This window comes from Taudactylus pleione, unplaced genomic scaffold, assembly GCF_031769625.1.
Source record: "Taudactylus pleione unplaced genomic scaffold, aTauple2 ptg000451l, whole genome shotgun sequence".
NCBI classification, from domain to species: domain Eukaryota; kingdom Metazoa; phylum Chordata; class Amphibia; order Anura; family Myobatrachidae; genus Taudactylus; species Taudactylus pleione.
In genome coordinates, this window is record NW_028284853.1 from 3,841,696 (window position 1) to 3,865,754 (window position 24,059).

The 24,059-nt window shown below is 47.1% G+C and overlaps 1 protein-coding gene across 1 annotated transcript in view; it reads left to right on the forward strand.

The window, feature by feature from the left end:
- The first annotated feature begins 6,744 nt into the window (after positions 1–6,744).
- Positions 6,745–24,059, forward strand: part of RGS11 (regulator of G protein signaling 11) — a 172,079-nt gene continuing 154,764 nt past the window's right edge. Inside the window, exon 1 of the mRNA XM_088448150.1 lies at positions 6,745–6,838. Within this exon, the coding sequence (XP_088304276.1) occupies positions 6,776–6,838 (63 nt within the window). The 5' untranslated portion in view covers positions 6,745–6,775. The remainder of the gene's footprint in view (positions 6,839–24,059) is intronic.

The window sequence follows — 24,059 nt, forward strand, 5'->3', positions numbered from 1 at the left end:
GTTATGTTATGATGTATTCCTATTTATTGTCCTTTATTTATATGCTTTATTTATTTATTTCTATTCCTAGTCAGTGCTAATGAAACCTTTTATGACTGTTGAGCAGATAAAGACCACAGAGATTGGAAATGCATTATTTGGAAGTTTTGGAACAAGTGGGGAGGGGTGAAGGGTAGAATCCTGGCCATACTCGCCTACTTTCCTGGAATTTCCGTGAGACTCACGAAGTTGGCCCCGCCAGTGCCGTAACACAGCGCCTGTGCACCCTGGTCACATGGTCTGGCACCTATGTATATTGGCGGGATCGGTATGATATACTGCCGGGCGCATGTCCAGCGGTTCAAATCCCGACGCTGGAAGACCGGTACCAGTGAAGATCCTGACAGCAGCTAAGGTAAGTACTAATTAACCCAACCCCCCTAACCCTAACCTCCCCCAATGTGCCTAAACGTCCTTCCCCTAGCCTAAACCTAACCCTCCCAGGGGGGTGGTGCCTAACCCTAGGTCCCCCCCCGGGAGCCCCTAACCTAACCCTAACCCCCCCTTCCCCTAGCCTAACCCTCCCGAGGGAAGTGCCTAACCCTAAGTTCTCCCTGGGAGCCCCTAATCTAACCCTCCCCCCCACACCTATCTGTGCCCGGCGCCTGGCTTACCTTCGATCGGGATGCCAGGCATCGGGCTCCCGGCGTAGGTAAAATTACAGGCGTTGGGATTTCGACGTCTGTCATTAGACCCTTGCTGGGATTAGACAGTCGGGATGCCGACGGTTGGCATTTAGACCGTCGGCATCCCAACTGCATACCATATTGCCCTCTTTCCCCACCACTCAGTGCCGAGGGCCATCAAGAGGTTGGGTGAGCACTCCCAATACCGGGGGCCACAGACAAGTGGGGTCGTAGTCACACCCCATTGCATTCTATTTGAAGAAGCTATGATCTGCTACAAGGAGCACTAAGGGAAGTGTGGTTGCACAAGATGGGCTCCTAGAGAAGCCCGGACACAGATACTTTGCACCGCCCACCCTCCTTTAGGTGTGCACATTTCTATGATGGGTTTATTTCTGGTCTATATATTACACGCCCCCGCCCCCCCTTTTCTGTTTCCTCATTTGGAGCGTAAGAGTGCATGTAACAAAGTGTGTAGCTACAAACTACTTCATGTGGTTAGTTTTTCTCCAACAAGGCACATATTTAGCTGAAGTTTATCAATGTATTTGTTTTTTATCTTTCTTAAAATCAAACTGCAAAAAATAACCTCTACTCAACAATACTATCATTGCGGAGCTATAAATGAGGATGGCGCCATTTTGCTACAATAAGTGGGGTCTCCTTTCTTCCTGTCTTTTTTATGTCCTTAATTTGTTCACCCATCCAGAAAATGAGTTTGCATCTGCTCATCATTAGTTACTGCTGTCTGAGCACAGATCCGTTTTCTGGCTGAGCTTATACACTTTACAACTCGGTTATTTATTTATTATTTATTACCAGTTATTTACCAACATATGTGCAAATATCATGGAAACAGAATGTGACAGTAGGACCCACAGATCCATATTGTCTGCCTTTTTTACCTTCATTTTAACATAATCCATGGGGTATATTTACTAAGGGAGAGTTTTTAGAAGTGGAGATGTTGCCCATAGCAACCAATCAGATTCTAGCTATTATCTTCTATAAGGTGCTAGATAAATGTTAAGTAGAATCTGATTGGTTGCTTTTTTCTTTGGGTTCAGCCAACGCTGCAATTGTTATGACATATATACACATATACAGCAACGGTTATATATCTTGCACCCCATGTTCTACATTATTTTCTGCTGTAAGGGGTATATTTAATAGAGGTCGATTTTACTCGATTTTTATATATTTAAAATCGCTTAACATCGATGTTGTATTTCTAGGGCTAAATCACACATTTACAAATGCTTAAAAAAAAATAATAAAAAGAATAAAAATTGTCTGTTATTAAGCCTGTGATTTAGCGCCAGAAACACATCGATGTTGATGGATTTTCATTTATTTTCATCGATTTTAAAATGGATCTTTAGTAAATATACCCCTAAGTCCTTTACACAGTTTTTTGTTTTGTTTGCACTGTCCCTGCTTATGTACTCTGTAAGGTGCTGCGGACCCCTTGTGGCATCATATAAATAAAAATTATAATAAAAATATATTTTGGGGGGGATAGTTTTTATCATAGATGTACTGTTTGCATGTTTACAGCCACGGTACCTACTATGTAATCATACAAAGCTGTCTGTCCATGACATGTGCAATGAAGACCGGATAATGACACCCGTGCACACTGCACGCACCCCCCTATGACAGCTCCTACACCATGCCCAGCATTTAATCCACCCTGGGCAAGCTTGGCCAACCCACTCACCTACTTACCCCACTAACTTACATAAAGGTTTTCTCACACCGCTCTATTTGGTTACTTCACCACAGCAGCTGGAGCACGCGCGTGCACGTCCACCATTATGTGCACCGATTTGGATGATATTGTTAGTACATACAGCCATATAAAAATAAATAAACGTAGAGCTTCAACAGAATTAAGAGACTGTAAAGGAAACACAGTAAGATACTAAGGGCCATGTGTACTGATATTTGCGATCTTCCCTTGAGAATAAAGATTCCTAATTGCTGCGATTCATGGTAATAAGGAATCTTTGTTCGTCTAAATGTATCATTTATGAGGCATCGGGCTCCAATAGGATTGTGATCCAATCAGGGGCGTCTCTATAGAGGAAGGGGCCCATGTGCACTCCCCGTGCGGGGCCCCCTCCTCTCTGCCCGGTGGCCGGCAGCTGACTGATGCGGCTGGCCAGCCACCGGAGCCTTAATACACTCCGGGCACTAGAGTGTGCCCGGAGACTACTGCGCATGCACAGAATGCAGGAAAATGGCTGCGGCGGCCCTTTTTCCCAGTGTTTTCTGCATGCGCAGTAGACTCCGGGCACACTCTAGTGCCCGGAGCCTACTGTGCATGCGCAGACCACCGGGAAAATGGCCGCGACGGCCATTTTCCGGTATTCTGAGCAGCCCAGACACCCGACGTGGGACCACGGACTGGTAAGTTTTAAATAATATGGGTGCAGTGTGTGCGGTGCGGGGCCCCCCTGGATCCAGGGGCCCGTGTGCCCCGCACACACTGCACCCATTATATATATGCCACTGGATCCAATATTACCAACCTAGGATGGCAAACACTCAATTTTTGCTGTTGGGAAAAGACCTATGTTGTGAAATTACTGATGGCGTGGTCGTCAGATGCTTAGGGGAGCCAGATTCTACTTCCCACCTCCACACGAGATCCCATTGAAGATATAGTCATGGTGCTACTACAGGCTACAGCAGCTCAGCAGAAAGCTACCAGGGTGCAGCTTTTGGCCATTGAGGAGGTCTGGGGTAAATTTACTAAGATTCGTGTCTGATCCGAGATTTCCCTAGTTTTTTCTCCAAGCAGGGAAGACGGGGCAGAGAGGCAGGTCACAGGGCTGTGCTGGGCTTCTTTTCTCCTCCCTGTTTCTACGTAACTGCAGCAGGAGGAGAGGACCAACTCAGGGAGGAGAGGTAGAGGGAGGGTCCCCTCCTCTGGCCAGACCACCTCGCCCTCCCTCTTCATTACGGTACTATAATGAGTCAGTCTGACTCGTTATTAGGGGATGCAATCGGGAAACTGGCTGATGTGATCCCGACAGCCGGCTTCCCGACTGGTGTATCCTGGCGAGGGTTAAATGACAGGTGACTATATCTAGACGCCTGTAATTTTCCCGACGCCGGGAGACAAGCGCCCGGCATCCCGATCGAAGGGATGCCAGGCGCCGAGAGCGGACAGCCATGGGGGGGTTAGGTTTAGGGCACCCGGGGGGGACGCAGTGTTAGGCACTCCCCCGGGAGGGTTAGGGTTAGGCTATGGGGAGGGAGGGTTAGGGTTAGGCACCCCCCCCCGGGAGGGTTGGGGTTAGGCTATGGGGAGGGAGGGTTAGGGTTAGGCACTCCCCCGGGAGGGTTAGGGTTAGGCTATGGGGAGGGAGCGTTAGGATTAGGCACCCCCCGGGGGGGATTTAGGGTTAGGCACCTCCCCAGGGGACTTAGGTTTAGGCAGCAGGGAAGGGGGGGATAAGCACTTACAGGGGGGATTAGGGTTAGGCACCCCTAAGGAGGGTTAGGGTTAGGGGGGGTAGGTTAGTTATTACTTACCTGAGGACGATCGGAATTTCCAGCGCTGTCGGGTTGCCGCTGCCGGGAATCGAACCATCGGCCATGCGGCCAGCGGTATTTTATACCAATTCCCATTATCAGTACCTGGGTGGCCTGCTGACAATGCAGCTAGCCGTGGGCCCCTTCATACACTGCTGCTAGTTTCACCCCTGCTGCTGTGCAATAATGTGCAATTATGAATCAGGCCCACAGATAGTAAGCTCATCAGAGACAGGGACAGATGTGAATGACTAAATAAACTCTGTAAAGTGCTGCATTATATGTGTGAGCTACATACATACAGTTATGGTGCATACACACGGTCAGATTTTCCGTCAGATCTGAACGATAACGATTGTAAAAATCATTCAATCATTCATATCTGAAAGAAAATCTGACATGTGGGCCTGCAACGATGAACGATGCGCGTCCCGGCATGTCAGACAAACGCTATCTGACATCTGATGTGTTTGCAGTCAGATTTGGATGATTCCATCAATGTTTTTTTTGAGCACTAGATTTCTATTGTTTCAAAAATATAAGGAAGAGAGATGGAATACAGAAATAAAAAAAAAAGAACGGAGGAGGGGGAGCAAAGAATAGGAGGTACAATGTTTGCTATACAGAAAATATAAACACTTTAACAAAACCGATAGAGAGTAAAGACAAATATATAGTCCAGAAAATGCAACTGTTTTTATCATCTACTATACGGTAATATTATAAAGTTCCAACTATCATTCTCAGGATAAGACTACACTGATAGGATAAAGACCAAAGGCTAAAGCAGACTATGTAGTCATAATGTTAAGTCAAGGGTGATCAGCTCTTTCCCAATTATCCATCGGTCAACCTGTAATCGGTCGTTTGTCTTTAAAGCTTATATCTTATGAATTGTGTTTTGAGGCCCAGTAGTCTGACCAATATAACCATTGAATCAGTGGATTTGATGTTAAGGAGGAATAATATACTCCTGCCGTTTAAAACTCACAGTGATGTTGGATATTTTTCTCTATATCTTCCAAAGTAGGAATTATAGGGGATCGCCAGAGTTAGGCTATCATTATTTTAGTAGCTATAAGAATGTGACCCATTATATACCGGTCATTAGTGGTCAGAGGACCTGATTCAGACCCGGTCGCAAGCATTGAGCGCTCGCAAACCGGGTCGATGTTTGCCCACTGGGCAGGCGCATGACGGAGCCGGCTCTGTTGTGCGCATGCGCGAGCCCCGGCTAGCGACGGGTGCTCCGTCACTCCGGGTCTCGCACCAAAGGGGGCGAGCTGTCAATGGTGATTGACAGCTCGCCCCGTTTGGTAGGTGGGCAGGGGGGGTGGCTGTCCAAACGGAGGTGTTCCCGAAGGAACACCTGCCGTTTGGGGGCGGCCCTACTGACATCACCAGTGACCCTACCACAAGGGTCTTGTCGCAAGCCCGATGGTCGCGATGGTCTTGACCATCGCAGCCATCAACCTGGCTGCTCGCAATAGCTGTGGGTGGTCACCCACAGCTATGCGAGTGGCCAGGAGGCCGAACAAAAAAAAACAAAAAAACGCCCTGATTCAGAGCGAGCGCTCGATCAGAGCATCCGTCTCAGGCCCAGAGTTCCTTTATATAAGTTAAAAATAGCTATAACAGGGTGTGGAACGATAGAGATCTTAAGAATTGTAGATATTAGAATAAATACCCTTTTCCACAATGTAGTGATATAAGGACATGACCAAAATCTGTGAAACAAAGAGCCCACACGTCCACAGTTCCGCCAACATAAATTGGAATGGGAGGGTGAAATAATATGCATTAATATAGGGTTTAAAATATTGATGATGAAGCAACCTATAATATTGTTTCATATGAGAGATACATATTGATATGTTATAGCTACTTTTGAATATTAGACTGCAGTCTTCTTCCGAAAAGACACAAGAAAGATCTTCCTCCCATTTCAATATTGTTGTAGATTTCTCAAACTCAGTAGGGGTGATCAGGTAGGAGTACCACCATGTGATACCTCCCTTACTTACTTATTAGTTTTATTTAGTTGATTAAGTAAAAATTTAGGGAGATCATGAACGATATGTGGAGTCAGGGTTATACTCATTCATTTTAATACTGTCTGAAATCGTTCAATTGTTCAAATCGTTCAATCGTTCATTTGACATATCTGACCGTGTGTAGTGTATGCACCTTCAGTGTTAATAAAACCTTGCTTGCACTTGTAAAACTAGGCAACAATTCATAAACATGAAGGAAACAGATTCAGTTCTGGATCTCTTCTCTTATAAATTTGTAAGTGCACCTGCTCTCTATACTCTATACTTAGTGTCCTGTAACCTGCACACATGTGTCCGGTGCTGAAATTTCTGTTACCTTTAAATTCCCTTTACAGTAGGGAGTACACGTTTATTGTTATTTATGTAGTTGCCAAACCGTCCACAAGGTGGCAGCACAGATGCAATAAGGAGTGACTTGCAGCCACAGCATCAATTCATACATAGAGCATAGCTTTCTGACAAGTAGAGGTAACACAGTCTTCGCTGGAGCAGGCTGTCATCCACAGACACAACATGACAATTAACAATCTCCAGCAAGGCAAGAATTACAAAGTGCAGATGCCATGTCTGGCCAAGGTAAGCCTTTTCATTATTGCACTAATTGGGATATTTATGCCACTTTTGGTCTGTGCTGGTGAACAGCAAATATTTAGCAGATTGTGTTCAAATGAAGGTTTGTATTGCTCCAGGAATCAAAGTGTACTGCAAACTCTTGTTTGGATGTAACAGTAATCCCTGCACTTCAGTATATCATGGTGCAGTCTTGAATGTGTGTGCAAGTACATATGTACAGGTAATTAATATTGTAGCACATGAAGGAATATATATATATATATATATATACTAGGGGTGTGCACCGGACACTTTTCGTGTTTTGTGTTTTGGTTTTGGATCTGGATCTTTCTTCGTGTTTTGGATCTGGATTGGTTTTGCCAAAACCACCCTTCCGTGTTTTGGGTTCTGGGTTTTGTGTTTTGGATCTGGATTTTTTCTTAAAAAATAAAAAAAACCCGCTAAAATCACATAAATGGGCCTTTTTTTGTTCCTACGCTATTAATAACCCCAATAACATTAATTTCCACTCATTTCCACTCTATTCTGAACACCTCACACCTCACAATATTGTTTTTAGGCCAAAAGGTTGTACCGAGGAAGCTGGATGACTATGCTAAGCGACACAAGGGGGCGGCACAAACACGTGGCCCATCTAGGAGTGGCACTGCAGTGGCAGACAGGAAGCCAATCAGCGTTATGGTGCCCATTTGCATGTAGCACGAACCCGGGAGATCCGTGCTACATGCATCTGTGTGATTGGCACAGAGCAATGACAGGTCCGTGAGACCCGTCTGTGCTGCTGTGGTAAAAAAAAAAAAAAAAAACCTGTGTAAAAAAAGAAAAAAATGGCGTGCACCCCCCCAAAAAAGAGCAACCAGCCCCGGGCATTAGTAACCCAGTGCTGGGTGTGCTTAAATACAGGGGACAAACGACGTAGGGGTCCCCTGTACTTAAGCACAACCAGCACCGGGCTAGTCAGAACCAGCGCTGGTTGCCAAAATACGGGGGACAAACGACGTAGGGGTCCCCTGTATTCTGCGCAACCAGCTCTGGGCTCTGATCCGGTCCTGGTTCTGGAAATATAGGGGACAAAAAATGAGTAGGGTTCCCCTGTATGTTCCAGAACCAGCACTGGACTTTTTCTAGCGGGGGGCTGATGCCACAGCCAGGGGAGCCCTTTCACCGGGCCCCCCAGCCGCAGCATCAACCCTGACCGCTAGTCAGCCCAGGCCGGGGATCCCTGGAGAGCTGGGGACCCCCCCAATAAAGGGGTCACCCTCTCCAGGGCACCCCAGGCCCAGGCTGATAGCCCGGGGCTATCCCCGCCACCCCTGGTGGCGGTGGGTGGCGGGTTGATTGTGTGGTGTGGTGTAAATAAAGAATATCAAACATTGTCTTTACAAGTAGAACTGCAAGTCCCAGCTAGCCTGCCCCGCATGCTGGTACTTGGAGAACCACAAGTACCAGCATGCAGGGCATTAAGGGCCCACTAGTACCTGTAGTTCACCTGTAAAAAAATGTTTAAAAAAAACACAGGACACACACACCGTGACAGTATAAGTTTATTAAACATACATACACACACACACATGTACACATACTCACCTATGTAACCTGTAGCATCGGTCCACTTGTCCGGTAAAGTATCCCTAGGGGACCTGTGAAAAAAAACATACTCACCATCTCCTATGCGAGGTTCTGTCCTCTTCGTTCCAAAGTAGGCATCCCCGGACTTGGCAAAAAAAAAAAACGAAAACGCGATCCACGAACTTAGTACCGTTCTATAGAACGGTACTTCCCGAATGAGAGCTTAGCGGCGGGGTATCACCATGGAAACCCCGCTGCTAAGCGTTCATTGGCTGAGAGAGGTCATCTCCCGTCTCTCAGCCAATGAACGGCTCCCTCCATTGTAGTCAATGGTGGGAACCGCAGGGTAAACTTTAATAACCTTGCGGCTCCCAGCATTGACTACAATGGAGGGAGCCGTTCATTGGCTGAGAGAGACGGGAGATGGCCTCTCTCAGCCAATGAACGCTTAGCAGCGGGGTTTCCATGGTGATACCCCGCCGCTAAGCTCTCATTCGGGAAGTACCGTTCTATAGAACGGTACTAAGTTCGTGGATCGCGTTTTCGTTTTTTTTTTTTTGCCAAGTCCGGGGATGCCTACTTTGGAACGAAGAGGACAGAACCTCGCATAGGAGATGGTGAGTATGTTTTTTTTCACAGGTCCCCTATGGATACTTTACCGGACAAGTGGACCGATGCTACAGGGTTACATAGGTGAGTATGTGTACATGTGTGTGTGTGTATGTATGTTTAATAAACTTATACTGTCACGGTGTGTGTGTCCTGTGTTTTTTTTAAACATTTTTTTACAGGTGAACTACAGGTACTAGTGGGCCCTTAATGCCCTGCATGCTGGTACTTGTGGTTCTCCAAGTACCAGCATGCGGGGCAGGCTTGCTGGGACTTGCAGTTCTACTTGTAAAGACAATGTTTGATATTCTTTATTTACACCACACCACACAATCAACCCGCCACCCACCGCCACCAGGGGTGGCGGGGATAGCCCCGGGCTATCAGCCTGGGCCTGGGGTGCCCTGGAGAGGGTGACCCCTTTATTGGGGGGGTCCCCAGCTCTCCAGGGATCCCCGGCCTGGGCTGACTAGCGGTCAGGGCTGATGCTGCGGCTGGGGGGCCCGGTGAAAGGGCTCCCCTGGCTGTGGCATCAGCCCCCCGCTAGAAAAAGTCCAGTGCTGGTTCTGGAACATACAGGGGAACCCTACTCATTTTTTTCCCCTGTATTTCCAGAACCAGGACCGGATCAGAGCCCAGAGCTGGTTGCGCAGAATACGGGGGACCCCTACGTCGTTTGTCCCCCGTATTTTGGCAACCAGCTCTGGTTCTGACTAGCCCGGTGCTGGTTGTGTTTAAGTACAGGGGACCCCTATGTCGTTTGTCCCCTGTATTTAAGCACACCCAGCACTGGGTCACTAATGCCCGGGGCTGGTTGCTCTTTTTTTGGGGGGGAGGACGCCATTTTTTTCTCTTTTTACACAGGTTTTTTTTTTTTTATTTACCACAGCAGCACAGACGGGTCTCACGGACCCGTTAGTGCTCTGTGTCAATGACACAGATGCAAGTAGCACGGATCTCCTGGTCCGTGCGTGCATCTGTGTCATTGAAATACACAGCAGCACAGACGGGTCTCACTGACCCATCTGTGCTCTGTGTCACTGTCAATCACACAGATGCATGTAGCACGGATCTCACGAGTCCGTGCTACATGCAAATGAGCACCATAATGCTGATTGGCTGAGAGCCGTGACAGACGGCTCTGTCAGCCAATCAGCACTTTGCCCATTAAAGGCAAAGGCATTTTTTTTTAAATGGCCGCTCGAGGCAAAACCTCGAGATCCGACAGCAGATCTCGAGGTTTTGCCTCGGGAGAGGGATCCGGGGCAGACAGGGAGATCCGAGCTTGGGCTCGGATCGCCCCGGATCCCCGAAGTTCGGGTGGGTTCGGTTCTCAGGGAACCGAACCCGCTCATCCCTAATATATACACACACACCCTTTTTAACAGTATTCTAGTAGCATTCCTGATTTTATAATCAGTGTTCTGCTACACTGCTCTGATTACTGTCAGTGTTATATCAGGACACAGCGTTCCTTTGTAGCAAATTCCCAGATAAAGTGAGTTATATTTAGATGAAATGGAATCTGCAGGGATGTTTGCTAAATAGCATGTAATGGAGTGTAAGTGTACTGCCGTCCCATCATCGCTATTGGTATATCGATCCTTAATGACCCTCATCGTTGCGAAAAAGTCAAATATTAATGCATAGAGTCCCTACAGAATTGGAGGACTGGTTGTAGTAGATGTTGAAATATTGACTGAGTGTTTTCAACTCTGTACGGTGTATAGTGCTAGAGTTTCCTTAATTTGTTATGTGTATGACAAGTGTGCCATATATTATCCGGAATGTTTGGGATTTAGGGTTTTCATTTCCAGAATTTGGAGCACAAAGCCTAAACTATACTGTTACATTTAATGATTCCCTTTGCCCCAAGTATTAGCCTTAGGGGTGTATGTACTAAGCCTTTGAGAGAGATAAAGTGGACGGACAGAGATAAAGTACCAACCGATCAGCTCCTGTCATTTTTCAAACACAACAGCCTGTAAAGTTACAGTTAAGCCAACCATACACCAGACCAACTTTCCTTCAACCATCTAACTAGTTGGTTAGTTGGAATGAAAATCTGGTAATGTATGGGAACAAAAAACACCGGAAAACACGAAAAAGACCGTCCAGGAAAGTTGGTTAAATCTGTTTCATTTAAAAAAAACTTAAAGCTTTCGTCCGTTTTCTGGTGTTTGGAGCAAATGGCTGATTGTCATTTGCTCCCATGCATTACCAAATTTTCATTCCAGTCAACCAGCTAAGTGGTTGGTTGGAGGAAAGTTGGTCTGGTGTATGGCCAGCTTTAGGAGCTGATTGGTTGGTACGTTATCTCTGTCCAAGGCTTAGTACATAGTGCATAGAATAGCAGTGCTCCTAACAGTGACTAGAAGGAGGCGCTTGGTGATCATGTCTCTGTATTGCAAATTTTAGCTTAGGGGGCAAATGGTTTTACGCTCATACGTCAAAGGTAAAAGAGCCCTTTAGTTGGAGAAAATGGGTGGTTTGCATCGTTCTATGTATTATTAAGGTTGCCACCAGAGATAACCATTACTGTTTGGTGTATGCACACTGCTGTACTGTGAACCAGTCCTACCTGTCCCTGCTGTTGCGACATTAAGTCCAGAGTGGGTGAGACAGTCAACCAAAATAGGGATTGCTCCACCAGAATCAGGGCCTGTCCTGGAAGTTTTCATTACCTGATGCTCTTTGCGACTTAAGTTCTCTTGCTGCTTGTCTGGATCCTGATATGCTGTAGCCCTGTTTGTAAAAATGGATAGATGCATGAAAAGGAATCAGTATGAATGACTGCCGGCTGTAAGGCAAATCCCGACGCTGGCAGACCGGCAGCAGTGGAAATCCCGACAGGGGATTTAGGTGAGTATTACTAACCCTACCACCCCTAACCCTAACCCCTCCTAACCCTAACACTCCCTTACGGATGCCTAACCCTATTCTCCCCACCTAGTGCCTAACCCTAACCCGCCCTAAGTGCCTAAACTTAACCACCCCTTCCCCACAGCCTAAACCTAAGTCTCCCGGGGGGGTGCCTAACCCTAACCTTCCCCCGGGGGTGCCTATCCCTAACCCCCACTTCCCCTAGCCTGAACCTAACCCTCTCGGGGGGGTGCCTAACCCTAGGTCCACACTGGGAGCCCTAAAACTTAACCCACCCCCCCATGGCTGTCCGCGCCCCGCGCTGGATTACCTTCGTTCGGTATGCCAGGCGTCGGACTCCCAGTTTAGGTCTAATGACAGGTGTCGGGTTTTCGACACCTGTCATTAGTATCTTGCCGGATTTGATAGTCGGGAAGCCGGCGGTCATCATTGCGACGTCTGCTTCCTGACTACATCTCCCCCAGCCCCAGTCACACACCCCAGCCCCAGACACCCACCCCAACCACAGACACTCACCACAGACACCCACCCCAGCCCCAGACACCTACACCAGCCCCAGACACTCACCTCACCCCCAGACACCCACCTCCAGACACTCACCCCTCCCCCAGTCACACTCCCCAGCCCTAGACACCCCACCCCCAGACACCCACCCCAGCCCCAGACACCTACACCAGCCCCAGACACTCACCTCACCCCCAGACACCTACACCAGCCCCAGACACTCACCCCACCCCCAGACACCCACCCCCAGACACTCACCCCACCCCCAGTCGCACACCCCAGCCCTAGACACCCCACCGCCAGACACCCACCCCAGCCCCAGACACCTACACCAGCCCCAGACACTCACCCCACCCCCAGTCACACACCCCACCCCAGTCCCAGACACCCCACCCCCAGACACTCACCCCAGCCCCAGAAACCCACCCCAGACATCCACCCCAACCCCAGAAGCAAAGAATTTATTTTGTCATGATGAGATACTAAAATCCTATATATTTGAGAATGTTACCAACTCGCTTATATAGAGTGTGTTACATATTAATATGGTATGATGTTGTGTCTTATTGGTAGCGCAACAAAGTATAAGTATGTAAAATTGGACAATTTATTCTTAATTAAAACATGGAACAAAAAAATGGCATGAATAAAATGCAAGTAAGATTGGCTAGCAAATAGGATAAGAAATGACATATGAAAAACAATACAGTGTGATTAAAATTGTACTACAATGTAACCAATAGTGGATACAGCTGATTCTAGTACAGACAATGCATGTATAAATAGAAACAATTGTAACAATTAATTTGGGAATGTCTTTAGTAGAGCAAAGTCCTAATGCAATGCTGCATAGGGTGCTATGATTGTTGTTTAAAGTTGGTAGCGGTGGCTACTGGACGCTGCATATGGTGCAATATTGCGAGTGTCTGTTTGTGGGTGCATGCACCCCCTACCTCATCCTGTAATGCCGTTTGGTAGTTTGCTGCTGGTGTGGCACAGACGTATGCCGTGATGTAAAGGAGGCCTCCTTGTACAGTTTGTGTGCCGGGTCCCTGTCAGTGGCGCTGCCGCTGCCTGGAACAGGTGGTGGTGGTGGCTGCTTCTTGTGGCGCTCTGTGTGCACTGTGCCTCACCGACTGCTATGGGGACCAAATTCGCCCCTAGTTACGCGAACCGTCCAAGAACAAAGGTTTGTGAATGGTTTTGGCCCTTCTCAGTATGTTCAGAAATATCTTCACTGCCAGCATCATGTGTTACATATTAGTCCATTTATCAAATAACCCTAAAAAAGACAATTTTTTCTTATTGCCATGAAAATCCTCTAACAACGAAAAAAAATGCCCGGGCAGCTGAGCGATTGTCTACTCCTAATGCTGGGTACACACTTGACGATATAGCGCTCATTCTATCGACAAGCGACATATTCAGAGGGCATTGGCAGGTGTGTACACCAGATATGACTGCGAATGACGTCATTCACAGACATATCAGGAAAGTTATATCGGTGCATCTGCATGTGTGTACGGTGACCCGCTGTCCGCCTATACACTGGCTGCAGGTTCCGACGACACCGACATCTCAACTTGGCAGGGAAATTGAAATGCCGGCCCGGTTGTAATGTCAGCACAGACATATCGAGCGGCCGTCTGGTAAGTGTGTATAGCTTGCCAATCGGTCGTTCTGACAGTTGATCGGTCTGTGGACCGATCCGTCATCTAAATGTGTACCCAACATTAGCGTTACTGACCGTCAGCAGTAAGCAGACAGTCAGTGGCATTACAAGGGGGGGTGCGGGCCACACCCGGGTGTCACCCACCGAAGGGTGACACCGAAGTGGAGACTCCTTCTCAGTGACAGGAGCCAGGTGCTGCTCTGTAGCGTTACGTAGAGCACTCGGCTCCTGGCGCAGTGAGGGAGCCGGCACTGCAGACAGAGTGGTACCCGGGGGCAGCCCGCACCTCCGTGACCCCCCCAGAGTAATTACAAAGGGGGACCAGGCTGTGAGGCCTCGCCGCCTACCCGCGAGGCCATGCACCTACCCGTGAGGCCACGTCCCCTTTTTTGCCGCTGCGCGCACTTCACCTGGTGTCACCGCTGGGGGGGAGGGGAACGCCACTGTATTTATCTACCTGACAATCAAAATATAACACACTGAGATTATTGTATATTAGAGCTAAAGAGGATTCAGCTTCAGGTGTGTTTTGTCAACAGCTAGACATAACAATTGCGTGGGTCTGTCACCAGTAATAACGCGCCACTTACTTGCAGTGTGACATTAATCCTTTTAAAGTCTTCCCACGTGGTATGTGTGTGTATATATATATATATATATATATATATATAATTTAAAAAAAAACATTATTTTTAGATTCGGTGTTAACACAATATGTTACTTTATAATTGTGTGTATATGAAATGTCAAACACTATTTCCCTATGGGACTGTGGACCTGATTCCGAGCTGTTCACTAAGGTGCGATTATTGCTCAGTGCGCATGCGTATAAGTTGCAGTGCGCGTGTGCAAGCCAGTCTCAGCGATGGGGAATTGTGCGCTCGTAGTACACAGACTGCTCACTACTTTGAGTGACAGGTAGTGCCGTTTGTGGGTGGTAACAGGGGAAGGTGCTTATGAACGGGGGAGTGGTGTTGCGGACACAGGCGTGTCAAGCCGACAAAACGCCGTTCAAAGGGCGTACACATCACCTGCATGTATTTCAGCCAGCACTGTTCACAATGCTTGCGGCGGGGTAAGGCTACCTCAAGGGCTGCGAGCAGCTCCGATGGCTCTCGATGTTACCGATTAATTCAACAATTCCCAGAGATGACGTGTTGCGAGAGGAAAGGGGGCGTCTTTATACACTAGCGAGCGCTCAGTGCCGTAGCTCGCTAACACATAGTGGGCGTCCTTATGCCACGCAGTGCGAGCGTGGAATTTGAATATCCGGCCCCTTTTTACCAGCGAGCGGACGCCTCTTGCGAGCAGGTCTGAATGAGCTCCTGTGATCGGTAACAAAATTGGGGAGTGACAAAGCTTTTGGGGCAAATGAACCACTTGGGAAGAGCTTTAATTTAGGATTGATGCATCACTAGCGGTTCTAGACATTGGAAATAAATACCAGCATTTATATCGTGTCTGCAAATTTTCTTCTTATTTTTTTTTTGCTTGGTCTATTTTTCCTATTCTGTCTCATCTTCTGGTATATATCCCTCTGTTTCTGCATAGAACCCATAAGAGATTGTCATGAGAAAAGCAGGTTATTGACTGTCATTGTATAGCACTTACTGTGTGCTTGTTGAGAACCTCCATCTGTTCTCCTATCTAATTCCAGTCAGCATAAAAACCGAACAGAGACGCCAGAAAATTTTTCTAATCAGAACAGAAAAAGGAGGGGGGGAGGGAGCTGTTTAAGAATGTGATTCTACATTGCTTGAGATTGTATTGAAATATTCAATACATGCACATACATCTATTTATATTCATAAACACGGTGCTCTCATTTGTATAATAATCTGTCTCTATACTGTTTCACCATCGCATTACACAACACTGCCAGGTGCGAATGCACTGTTTATATATAGATGTGAGGTTTTTTTTTTTCACCTGCAAAGCCGACACACAGATTTACCAAGAGGAGGGTGCATTTACAGGGGTCACTACAACATTATTAATTTATGTATGTCATGCACCCGAAATCTCTGTCTTACCTCTCCGGTGCCTGTACAGGCTAGTGCTGAGGTCCGCTCACCCTGCACATCGCTCCCTGCTGGTGCTGAGGTCTACCTGCGCTGCTCCTGCCCCGTCTGCTCAGTGTCCTGTCACATGGAGATGGCTCTCCGCAGTCCCTTGCTCACAGCGTGTCTCCCCAGCATGACGGTATACAAACTACACGCCAGGGTTCCCTCCAGAACCACAGTATGGGTGCAGCCATGTTGAACTCTGTCACCTGACGCTCTTCCTCCTCTCAGTGCTCTTCTCCCAGACCAGCTGATCGCAGCATCCAATCCAGCCGATTTCTCCTATCATTGGTCCCATCCGATACCTCCAATCATCAGTCTCGCTCAATACCTCCAATCATTAGTCTCGCTCAATACCTCCAATCATCAGTCTCGCTCAATACCTCCAATCATCAGTCTCGTTCAATATTTCATTTATTGATTCCATCTGTCATCTTCCAACATCGGTCCCATCCGATACATTCTTCATCGGTCCGAAACTGATTCAGAAATCCAATTCATCATCATTGGTTTCAAACCCCTCCAGGATCTCAGCTCATCATCATTGGTCTCAAACCGAGTTAGAACTTCAATACATCTCATCGGTCTCAAACTGATCTAGCTCCTCAGTTCAGCATTCCCAGTCACTCCGGTCCTACTTAACAATCCAGCATCATTGGTCCCAACCCGATTCTGCTCATCTATACAGTATCATCATCCCTACTCGCTGTTAAATATAAACATTGCATTCCTGTCCTCGCCTTCAGGCCCATCAGCCTCTACAGTTTCCCTAACTCCTCATATCATACATGAGGAAGTCTTGGCTCAAATCTACGAACTTCATCCACGCCCTCCAAGTCTCCACTTCAGCCTCCCACGCCTGTTCCGACCAACCCACAGGCGTGACGATGTAACAGGGACACTAGATATTATTTCTGTACCCCCTCGGGGTAATCTCATTTTTTTATTAGCGATGGGGGCTAACACTTATATCTGCTCCTCTTATTTGTCCTAGGTTTCTACACTGCATATAAAATCATCCAAAAATGTAGTAAACTTACAAATAACTTGAACTTTGATAATGTTTATCCTCAAACCTCCAATTGTTGGTACAAATTGTTTTCTTGGGGTGCTCCTAAAGGCCAGGAAATGGGAGAGCACCTTTCAATGCATTTGGAGGACAAGTTGTTTGCAGAATTAGAAGAGATGCCGGTCTGACTTTTTTTGTGGGTCATAAATGACTCTTATGCTGGTTACACACTTGGTGATATATATAAGTTCGTTGAGGATGAGGTCGGCATCCCGACATATAGGATGGCAGCGGGGCCACAATGATGCGATTTACTACAGATATGTCAAATAAAAGTCAACGACGATTAGTATTCCTCCAATTAGCCAGATGGTATAGTATAATATGGGCTTTGAACATTGGTGTATGGCCCTTTAAATGAATAAGGGGCCTATTCATCATGGCCTTATGGCCTTCGATGATGAAGTTTTGAACTTGCTGCAAGGGATACTTAAGTATCCAACTCGCGGTGGGAGAAATGTGACACCGGAGCATTTCATCATTGCACTGGTGAGGGGACAACTGCTCCGAAAAGCAGTTGTCCACGTGGTTAGTATCACAGCTGCGTTACTTACCTGCTCCCCGTTGTCCCGGCTACGCGGTCACGCATGCGCCAAGCCGCCGGGGAGGCAACAGAGGGATCCGCTCGGATCCCTCTTCGCATACCCGGAACTCCTTCCCATAGGAAGGAGCGGGACTAAGAGAGCAAGCGACGTCTGAAGATGGCGCTTGTTCTCGGTAGCAAACTCTGAAAACTTTCAGTTTTCGGAGTTTGCTAAATACCAAAGGAGTCCTGTCAGACCCCTCATGATGAATGGCCCGGTAACTAAAGTAAGCGGAAACTAGCGTTTTCGCATGGTCACTTGCTTTTAAGGTAATGTTGTTACCAGTCCAGTGGAAGTCGTAGTGGGGACCAAATTACCGAAGAGGTGCGATGCGAACTTGATGGTTCCCCTTTAAGCAAAGTTGTACAGTCCATTTTTGTGCTATTTTGTTGTTTTAGAGTTAAGGTTAAGCTAAAATATGCAAAAAAATAGTGTGTCGACAGTCTGGCGTCGATGTTTTAAGTGTCGACATTTTAACCATGTCGTGATTTGTGAATGTCGACATATTGCTTCTCAACCTAATGTTGACATTCTGACAGAACCTGTTGACATTCTAGTGTCGACATTCTGACTGTTGACATTTTGAATGTCGACTTTTCATACCCCACCCCTGTATATAGCTACAAGGGATCTATGTCCGGCGGTTCAAATCCCAACGGCGGAAGACCGGCAGCAGTGAAGATTCCGACAGGTAAGTAAACTAACTATACCTAACCCTCTCCCCCCCTAACCCTAACCCTCTCTTAGGGGTGCCTAACCCTAACCTCCCCCCCTTGGGTGCCTAACCCTAACCACCCCTTCCCCTAGCCTAACCCTAACCCTCCTGGGAGCCCCTAACCTAACCCTCCCCCCATGCGGGGTCGGTATGCCGGGCGTCGGGCTCCCGGCGTAGGGATAATAATAGGCGTCAGGATTTCGACGCCTATCATTAGTCCCCTGTCGGGATTGCACAGTTGCACCGGCGGTCGGCATTTCGACGGTTGGCCATACTTGCCTACTTTTGAAAAAGCATTTCAGGGAGATAGTGAAAGCAGCACCTATGAGCGCGTGTTACAGTGGGCGTGTACTGATAAATCTGAGAGGCGTGTCCTAAACCTGACTTACATCCAAATGTAAACCAGCCCAGAAGCAGTCAGTAAGTTCTGTTTGTTGATGAAAACACTGATACTTTTCAGAAATTCACAGGGATCATTGTCTCTTATAATAACCAATGCAAGGAAGTGACACTAATGATCCCATTTGAATGTATATATCTCTGTTTTTTAATATAACAGCTTCATGATGGGGGTAAGGATGAAATGAGGGAGATTGCTGGACTCTTCAGGGAGACAGGGAGATTGCTACTATTTCAGGGAGTCTCCCTGACAATGAGGGAGAGTTGGCAAGTATGCGGTTGGCTTCCTGACTGCATACCAGCTACAACAGCTAGGGCAGTGTAATTGCAACACCGAGTTGTACATACCTTCCTGCAGAGATGGCTGATGCTGAATTGGTGAGCCACTTGGCTGAAGCACACGCTTTGGACAGCAGCTGCTTAGAAGTCTGTGGAGATAAGCTCTTTATACATAATATTTTGCTGTGAGGTCTGATGAATGTTTAATTATACAAATGTCATTGCACTTCAGCATTACAATCTAAGCCCCGTGCAGCAGTGCAACACAGATTGTTGGGGATTTAATCACAGCGAGACACAATTCGGTCATTTCTATACATTAAATACATTAGTAAACACATTATATGCATATGTGTATTTTCTATAATAACATACTTGAGTTAGTACTTACCTACGTTTTTACACATCCCCTCCAGGGTAGTAGACTTGTATGCCTCAGATATAGTCCATGAGAAATTGCTGAATGCCAACAAACCAATCAGGAGACAGAGCTATGCAGTAGGGAACAAAACTATTTAATTCATACTTGCCGAACTTTTGGCTGTCCCCTCCGGGTCGGCACTGTGGAGGGGGGATTGGCACTGAGGAGGTGGGCGGAATTGGGGCGTGAAGACGCCATGATTGCGTCACCCTAGCCCCGCCCCTACTAATATGTTTTTACGTTACTTTGTTTACACTGTTTTGTATTTATTGCTATGTACGGCACCTTATAAATAAAAGCTAATCATAATAATACCGCAATGCCCAGAACTGCGCGCAGCCGCACAATGCGGACAGCGTTCGCATCTAATTGAATCCAATTGCCCCCTGGTATGCCACAGTTATTTGATATCCTTATCTGTTATACGAGCAGTAATATTTCATCATGACCGGTAATTCCGTGGTATCTGAGCCTAGGGTGCAGCGCAGTCAGGGGAACACTGGGAATTTAAATGGGAAAAGCCAGTTTTTTGCTGTTTTTTTAAGTTAAAGTTAAATACATAGGGCCTGATTTAGACCCGCTCGCAAATTGCGGCCACTCGCTGGCAAAAAGGGGCCGGATATTTAAATTAAGCGCTAACACTGGGTCTCGTAAGGACTTAGCAAGCCCCAGCAATAAGCTCTCACTAGTATATAAAGACGCCCCCTTGCCACTCGCAACACACGTCATCTCCGGTATTTGAAGGATTAATCGGTAACATCGAGAGGCATCGGAGCTGCTCGCAGCGCTTGAGATAGACCTTACCCTCCCGCAAGCACTGCGAGCAGTTCAGGGTAAAAAACAACCAAGTGACGTGTTCAATGACGCTACTTTGCTAATTATGCACACCCATTAAACGCCGTTCTGACGGTCAGATACCACTCCGTTTGTAGCACCACTCCCCCGTTCACAAGCACCTTCCCCTGGTACCACCCACAAACGGCGCTGTCTGTCACTCATTCCACCGGGCAGTCTTTTCAGGGTGAGCGAGCAAAATCCAATCGCTCGTACTTTTTTGCGCACTGCGATTATACTCAAGCGCAGACGGGTGAATATCGCTCAGAGTGAGCGAGCGCAACTCAGCGTCCAGGTCTGAATCAGGCCAATCATTTCTGTCTGTAAAATGCTGGCAATTGATTTTTGCCCTTGGAGGATATATAACAGGGATACAGTAGAGTCCCCTCTCCCTTTCAAAACTTCCTCTCTTAGGACTGGGCTAGGTGGCGATTTCCAGACATTAACCAGATAAAAGAGATCTCACGTTTAGTGACTCACTCACTGTCTGTAGGCTCTGGCTGCCTCCGGAATATGTTGGCGTTCAACCAATAAGAGATAATATTAAAAATAGGTCTGTTCAAATGTAGGTCAGAATACTCTTTTTTTTTTTTTTTTTGCTCAAATTCTGTGACAAAAATGACACAGAGGTAACCAGCGAAACTGGATTGGCAAATCTTCCAGTGCCACATCTAGCCCATTGGGTAACTAATGAAGGAGCAACAACCAAGAAAACAGATTCATATTTTATAACACTGGTGAACAATGACTAAAATTGCTTTAATAAATACGCCTTATATAGCCTTGACTGAATACAGCCATGATAACTCTAGGCAAAATTTTTTAAGCAATTTAGTAAATAAATATGCCCGCTCTCTGTTTTACAGAGATTGAGCATATTATGCCAGCTGTGTGGCAGTATTCATGCCATATACTGTATGTATACAAAACAGAAAGCCAGCTGTGACCAATTCAGTGTTAGACATCCTCACAGGATTGTACAGACAGCTCTATGTAGAGTTCTAGGCGCTGTAGCTAAGTACTGCTGCCAATCCACCAGGCGATTAAACCTAGAGATTGAGCGATAACGACTGTCGTTATCGCTCCATCGCTTGGTAATCGCACGCAAATCGGGCAGTAAAAGGTTAAAAATGACCAGCGATGCGCGCGCCCGCTGGTCGTTTTTAACACCAATCATCGCCCGAACATGATGGTCAACCTGACGACCGCCGTCAGGTTGCCATGTTCGGGGATGATTGATCTGCATACACTAAACGTCTGAACGTTCAGTGTATGCACTTCACCCCGCTGGAGACGATGGCGTTGTAAACGTGCCTTCATCCCCCGCATCTAGTAGTGGATGGGCAGCTTACATCTTACTTTTGCAGGGCAAAATGGAAGCATACCCAGGATGTATGTAGGGTATATATGCTACGGCTCCCCCATTTCCATCACAACAGCACAATATGGGGGATGCTATCTTCTGACACTAACCATGCACGCTGGCGAACCGTGATTTATTACTTCCGCGATAAGCAGCAATAAGAAATAAGATTTATTGGGTCTAAAACCTGATAATTTTTAATTAGGCATGGGACTACAGCTCATACTTACCTACCCTCCCGATTCGTCCGGGAGCCTCCCGAAAACCGAGTGCCGCTCCTGGCCCCCCAAAAAGGCAGGCAAGCCTCCCATTGGCTGCCGACCCCTCCACCCCTTCCCCCGCGCGATTACTAGAAAATCCCCCACAGCAGGGGGGGGGGCGGTGACACGAATCATTCTGAATCACATCATTTTGGCTCCACCCCCTGCCTCACAATACTGGTAATCTCCGCATTGTGTAGCGGGGTGGGGCCAAAATGAGGTAAACGTGTGGCCACGCCCATGCTCTGCCCCTCAATGCCGGCCACGCCCACCTGTGATGCCAATCTGGCTGTCCCCTCCCGGGAGGTGCAGCAAGAAAGTCGACAACCCTGCTACAGCTTCAGGCCTCCACATAAAAATAGGCCCATCAGTGCATGATGATGACCAACTGCCCAGCTCAATGCCGACGCCACCCAGTCAGCATAGCCTGCATTGCAGGGAGGCGCCAGGCTGGAGAGGTGCTCTCCCTGCAGTTGCTGCTGAGGCCGTTGTTGCTGCAGCCGGCTGCCGCTGTGCCTGTCAAACTGTATGACAGGCAGCAGCAGCATGATCCAGAGAGCGCGGCTACTCCAGACAGTCCACCTTCCCAAGTCCATTTTGTCATCCTTCCACCCAGAGTGACAGAACTTCCGGCAGTGCAGCAGCTGCCTACACTAACCAGCAGCTCCTCCTCCACAATGCCCCGCCCCCTCCTATGCAGCCACTCCCCTGCAGTGCCTGTATGTCAGAATCATTCTTGATTGGGGATGGAGCTCCAAATGTGCAGCCAATAAACTCCCCCGATTTTGATTGGGACTGGTAAAGACAGGGATGGAGCTGTGGGAGACCTGTGTGCAGATGCTGGATCTGGAAGCCGGTTCACATTGTGTGCAGGTACCACCAGGGTGAGTGTGACTTGTGTCTGCGCTTTTTGCTGGTAACATTACAGAGGTGCTGCTAGCCCTTGTATGCACTAGCATTGTGTACTACACACACATTTATATTTATTGACACTATTTTAATAATGACATGTCAGTAACATTGATGTCTGAGCAGTCTAGCGAACAAGGAGGCTCAGAAACTACTTAAGGTATGTTACAGTTCACAACTCAGGTCCCAGTCACTGGTGCATGTTAGGTGTAGTGTATTCGGTGCATATTTATAAAAGTATATGTGCGGGTGTTTTTGGAAGGTACCCGCAAATATAAGGATGTAAGAAGGAGGGACCGTAGCAGATATCTCCAATATCTCCAATATCTACCGCAGTCCCCCCATTTCCAAACACAAAGCAGCGCCCATAGGTTTCTACGGGGGCTGCTTAATTGCTGAATTGTTTGGGCCTGCTGTCTAATGCCAACTTTAGATGGCATTAGGCATTGTAGCCTAAGGGAAACAGTCCGCAGGTGTCTTAAGCTGCATACACACACAACGATTTTTTGAACGATTATCGTTAAACGATATCGTTTAACGATAATCGTTTGAAAAAATCGTTCACTTTCTGAGTCAAACGATGAACGATTATCGTTCATGCGTGTTCACGTTTGTAGTTTGTAGTTCAGTCAGACTTGTCAACTCAACGATTTTCATTAAGGGAATATGTAAAAATCATTTGTAGTTAAAAAAAAATCGTTCATTACATTTTAAAAAATCTGACAGAAAATCTGACAGAAAATCGTTCATAAAATCGTTGGTAACAAAATCGTTGTGTGTGTATGCAGCTTAAGGGAGATGGATCTGTAGGATACCTCCCCAAGAATATAAAACAAGCAAAGTTGTCGGCACTTGTAGGCTGAGAAAAGACCATGGAGGGAATTCAATGAGCTGCTGTAATTTCCTGCGGGCTAATTGGAGCAGCGGGGCTATTCAATTGGAGTCAAAGTTAATGTGGATTTTTTTCAAGCCTGAGTAGGCTCGAAAAGAAATCTACATTAAATAGCCAGTCTGCTGGCGCTACGACCGCTTAACTCATTGGTCCAGGAAATTATCCCGGATTCTATGGGTTAACATGCATTTACACGGAC